Raw genomic sequence first — 5,358 nt, forward strand, 5'->3', positions numbered from 1 at the left:
TTTATATACAGAAAAATAATAATTATTGTTCAAATAAAAAAAATGTCTTTAAAAATATTATGAATTACTCAAGGTGGCCGACAAAAACCTAAATATTAATGGTTTATAAAAAACTCCTATATTATATTGGAACACATTTAATATTTTAAATTTTAACTTATATATTAATCTTAGACTTCTTTTTTATCCTCTTTTTATAATTTATTTTAATTTTTTCTATTATTTTTGAATTCCATATTCTAACTGGTAACATAAAACCGGTCCACACCAGAACCCGTGCGTAGGCACGGGTTTCACACTAGTTTATATAAAAAGAGCTTAAAGGTACTGCACTGACAACCCATAAAAATAAATGTTTTATATTTAATTTGAAGAAAAAGTCAGATTTTTATAAAATTTAGCCGTTTAGATTTTACTGACAGTGTAAAATTTTACTGACAGTGTAAATGTTTTGTAAAATTATTTTACACTGTCGGTGTATTTCCATTAAATCCATATAAAAAAGTTAGATATTTAAAAAATTATGAAGAGTTTATATTAAAAGAGATATACTTTTTTTAAAATATTTTATAATTGATGGTCCAAATAGTCCACTTCTTCCGCCTCTCGCATCTCCCTTCCGCCATCTTCTTCCAACCTCCACCCTCTAGGTATATCTTTTCATTTCTTTCTCTATTTTTCCTCCAAATTGAAGATGATAAATCACGTAGAACATGCTTATTTTTATACTTGGGTTTTAACAATGTGATTGCGTCAGAAATATTGAAGATCGCAAAATTGTCATTGAAATTAGGGTTTTAACAGTAACAAATATGATTGCGTTAGAAATAATGAAGATGCAAATTTTTCATTGAAATTAGGGTTTTAACAGTAACAAATATGATTGCATTAGAAATATTGAAGATCACAAAATTGTCATTGAAATTAGGGTTATAACAACAACAAATGTGATTACGTCAGAAATATTAAAGATCGCAAAATTGTCATTGAAATTAGGGTTTTAATAACAACAAATGTGATTACGTCAGAAATATTGAAGATCGCAAAATTGTCATTGAAATTAGGATTTCTAATTTTTAGTTTTGTTTTCAATTGCAGTGTTTGATTTGTAGTTGTGAACAGTATGTATAACGGAACAGGGTTACAATCCCCAAGAGGTTCAGGGACCAATGGGTACATTCAGAGCAACAAGTTTTTCGTGAAACCTAGAACTTCAAAGGTTGCTGACAACATCAAGGGCTTTGAAGTAGATCAGGGAAAGGCCAACAAAGAGATTCTTGAGCATGACCGCAAGCGTCAGATTCAGCTCAAGCTTGTTATCCTTGAAGACAAGCTGATTGATCAGGGTTATACTCAGTCTGAGATTGCCGAGAAACTGGAGGAGGCTCGGATTAATTTGAAGGCTGCAGCTGACCACAATGATGGATCGTCGAATTTGGATAACTAAGTGTTTGGGATTTTGGTATTCGTTAATGCATGACTAATGATTTCATGATATAACCGTTTTGTTCAATTGTTGGTTACAACCATATTGATTTTGTCTCTTGGTTTGAAAAAATCTTGTGGTTAGTATTCATGTCGGGTTTGATGTGAAATGTTTGTGGCTTCAAATGTAATATTTTGTCAACTAAGTCTGTGAGTGATTTGATCAGGTGGTGGTTTCGGCCATGGAAGAATGTCCTTGGGAAAATACAAGTTAGGAAAGTAGACAAGTTCGAGAAAGTTTCGAGATGCACAAATTTGTATGGAAAGTCAATAGATTTTACATTTTGTAGAACTTTGAAAATTCCGGATGGATTTTTCCTGTCTTGGTTACTATTGTCAGTCCAATGATGAGCCGATGTGAGGACAGGAAATGTTCTTGTTGCTCGGGAAACTAGTTCTCAAACTCGACCTGATTGTTGTCGTGATTCTGCTTTAGAATCCCCGGTTACTATGAATCCAGATGAACCGAAAGTTAAAGAAGTTAGATGCGTGAGAACCGATCTAACAGAAGTTTGTAAGACATCTGATGAAGTCGAAGAAAACTTCTTTCCAGGATTGGAAGACGGAACCCTGTGATAGAGAGTGCAGAACTCTATTGATAGTGCGTTTTGGATTGATTTGCATATTCTGAATCACTTCATTGAGACTACAACTATAGAATAGAGATTTTATAATTTGTCTAGATTCTATAATTAGAGACAAATGAAGTATTGATATGATATGATATATATTTATATAAAAAAGTTAGATTTAAAAAGTTATAGAGTTTATATTAAAAGAGATATAATTTTTTTTAAAACATTTTATAATTAATGGTCCAAAAGAACCCCATACTCCACACTGACAGACCCATATTTTCAAAGTCAAATGGGGACATTATATCCAAAAGCACAGTTATGTATGTTCCACACAACACAATTTGTCCAATATGCAAAAGAAAATTAAGCACCGCAACTTAAGGAGAGACTAGAAAATAGTCAAAGAAATCATCTTAAAATTCTACCAAATATTTTCCTTTATTTAAAAATAAATAAATTTTTAGATACCATGATAAGTAATTAGGTATAGTATCTTTAATGTAAATTGGTTTAAAATTTGAATTTATTTTAAAATAAAATAATTGTAAAAAATGACGTGTCATTGAATAATAACATTTGATTGGATAAGATTGAGATCTAACTAAATTCAAGGAAATCGAATTGTTCAAAAAAATATACTACAATAAATGGAAAAAAAAAAAAACAAGATAAAAAACAAACAAATAATCATTTCTCATAAATTATTATTTCAAATAAGCATGTCGTGTACTTCATGAGACATTGCAATACCATAAACAAGAAACAAGACAGTATATATAGAACTACAACTAAAGTAAAACAACAAAAAAAAAGTTCATAATATAATTAACTAACTCAGTATATTCTTTAATCACCTTTATATTTTTGTAATCCAAATTAGCTTAGTAAAATAAAACATAGAAGACACTCACAAAAACAAACACTTCAAAAGTAAGATGAATTCTTCACTTTGCTAATGATCTCAAGCCAAATTTTCACTTTGCCGAGACTTCAAGAATACTGTGCCCACGTATCCTCTATGTATAATGAAGAAATCAGAGTCTCGTAATTCGTGGTAAAAATAACAACGAAAGTTTGTTGATTGAGTTTAAATTGAAAAAACATTTCGTCGTATTCAAGTGGAAAACAAAACTTAATATCCACAAGTATGAGAAAGTGAGCATTTGCATCATCTTAATATGGAGAACTTTTACTTGTACTTTCTCACAAACACATCTCTACATTCAAGTGGAAATTGTCAATCACTTCACAACATATTGTAGAGGTAAAAAAATGGTTTACATCACTACTAGAAGAGACTAATATACTTCCTTTGAAAAGGTTTTGAAAGAAAAAAGTGCACAGAGGCACAAAAGGAAATTTGACGAGGTTTGTATTTTTCTTAGAGGTTTTTAAAAGAGTTTGAATACACTTAAGTGTCTTAGCATTTATTAAGAAGAAGATTTTCGGGATCACTTGATAAAAGTCAAGGTTTATTGAGAAAGAGTTTGAAATTTGAAGAAAGAAATTTTGAAAATAGGGAAAAGTTTTGAAAATTAAATAAGGGTGTAGGAGATGAAGAGAGTATCCTAAAGCATAAAGTAAATGACATGAAATAAAAGGTCTCATTGTAAGGTAGCCTAAGAGAAAGCCTTAGTGTGTGCCAGTGTAATAACTACAAGATGGAGCAAGCATTTAACACTGGTCAAAATGAGCATCATTTTCCTTTAGATAGCCGCAAAATCAGCAAAGCAAGCAAGCACATAAGCAGATAATCAACAAGACTCCCAGAAAATTATCAAGATCACAGAGCCACAAAAGAAATCCCAAGTCTTCAAGATAAAGATCAAAAGTTTCTCATAACAAGGCAAAGTCTTGAAATGAAGTTCAAAGGTCCAAATGGATCACAAAGTCTCAGATACAACCACTCAAAACAAAGGAAAGCACTAAGTCTTAAGGTCCAAATTCTAAAATACTCCTTAATTAGGGGATAGTAACATAAAGTCCACAAGTTCAGATGAAAGTATTTTAAGATTTTATCCATTTTATGATGTTTTTGTTCTTTTTGAATTAATAAAGCAATAGAAGCAAAAATGATAAGAAGCATAAAGTAAATGACAAAATAAAATGGCAAGAATGTAAAGGCATGAATGTAAATGGAATGAAATTAAATGGAATTAAAAGTAAAGAGCATAAAAGATTAAAGTTAAGAGTTATTACAATTAAATGTTAAAGTTAATGTTAATAAGAAATCAATCGAGTTGGGAAAATTTAGCGCTATTTTAAGCAATTGTGAGTGCGCTTATATAGAAGTCAGACCTATATGAGGCCAGTCCATAGCAATTTATGTGTCATACATGTTAGAGGAATGGTACAAAATCCTCCTCCTAAAACAATGTAACACAATGATCAAAAACAAAAGAAAGAGAAGTAGATGGATGAGAAGAAATGATCAAACACAAAGTAAATAGAACAAGAGATCTTCCATCATCAATTTCAATCATTCTAATTCATAATACAATGGGAAAAACTTGTCACTAATCCGAAGTATAAAATATATCCAATGATCATTTAATCAAAAGATTTGAAATGATGAAAATTCATACAACCAATGTATTGTCCATGGACCAACTGAAATTGATGAAGCATTAATCAACCAAGTCATAATCCAAGTCAACCAAAAAGTTAAAAAAATGAATTAAAAAATATTCAAAGGATTTTAAAATAATTTAAAATGGAAATTCAAAAGAAAGCATCTAAAAATAAAAATAAAACTGTCAAGAAAATTTGAGAAAGTCAACAATATTCTAAGTAATTAGATCTCAAAAGTTGGAGAGAAAAACATTTGAAAATGTAAGAAAGTTAATTATCATATGAAAATTAAAAAGAAAATAGAAAAAAAACTAAAAATGTTTTTAAAATTTCTGAAAAAAATTATATGTGATAGAAAATATTTTTAGTGATTTATGAGAAAAAATGGAGTAAAAACGGTTAAAAGATCAATTAAAAATAAATCAGAAAAGAAAAGGATAATTAAAAGAATTTAAAACAAAAAGAAAAATAAAATAACCAACGACTAGCAGCATGGCGCACTCTAATTGGCTAGGACTCAAACTTCCGTCCATAGCGCACACTTCATTGAGTTATCTCCATGAACTTTGAGTTTTAAGTTCAAAAACACACGTTTGAACTTCTACTCATGTCATCGTTCATGTCTCTTTGTTTTAGAGCAATTAATTGGCTCTGGGCAGAGAGAATTTACTTAAGACACGAAGAAACCTAGTTCATCAAAGTAAATTTAAATGACAAACATGTA

At 30.0% G+C, this 5,358-nt stretch overlaps 1 protein-coding gene across 2 annotated transcripts; it reads left to right on the forward strand.

The window, feature by feature from the left end:
* The first annotated feature begins 552 nt into the window (after nucleotides 1-552).
* Nucleotides 553-1,651, forward strand: LOC131623335 (pre-mRNA-splicing factor CWC21-like). Of its 2 annotated transcripts, none has more exons than XM_058894344.1 (2): nucleotides 553-650; nucleotides 1,123-1,651. In XM_058894344.1, exons 1-2 carry the CDS (start codon nucleotides 577-579, stop codon nucleotides 1,445-1,447), a joined length of 399 nt encoding a protein of 132 aa, XP_058750327.1. In that variant the 5' UTR covers nucleotides 553-576; the 3' UTR covers nucleotides 1,448-1,651. The 2 variants fall into 2 exon arrangements, 1 of the variants encoding a protein (XP_058750327.1); XR_009290182.1 differs by having other exon boundaries at nucleotides 575-650; nucleotides 1,099-1,651.
* The last annotated feature ends 3,707 nt before the right edge of the window (nucleotides 1,652-5,358 follow it).

The sequence above is a fragment of the Vicia villosa genome, linkage group LG1 (genome assembly GCF_029867415.1).
Source record: "Vicia villosa cultivar HV-30 ecotype Madison, WI linkage group LG1, Vvil1.0, whole genome shotgun sequence".
NCBI lineage: Eukaryota > Viridiplantae > Streptophyta > Magnoliopsida > Fabales > Fabaceae > Vicia > Vicia villosa.

Bases quoted from the DNA above. Each gene is read 5' to 3' on its own strand.
- LOC131623335 (XM_058894344.1), top strand. From the start codon at position 577: ATGGTCCAAATAGTCCACTTCTTCCGCCTCTCGCATCTCCCTTCCGCC. The intron at 651-1,122 runs GTATATCTTTTC...AGTTGTGAACAG, and splicing joins TTCCAACCTCCACCCTCTAG to TATGTATAACGGAACAGGGT.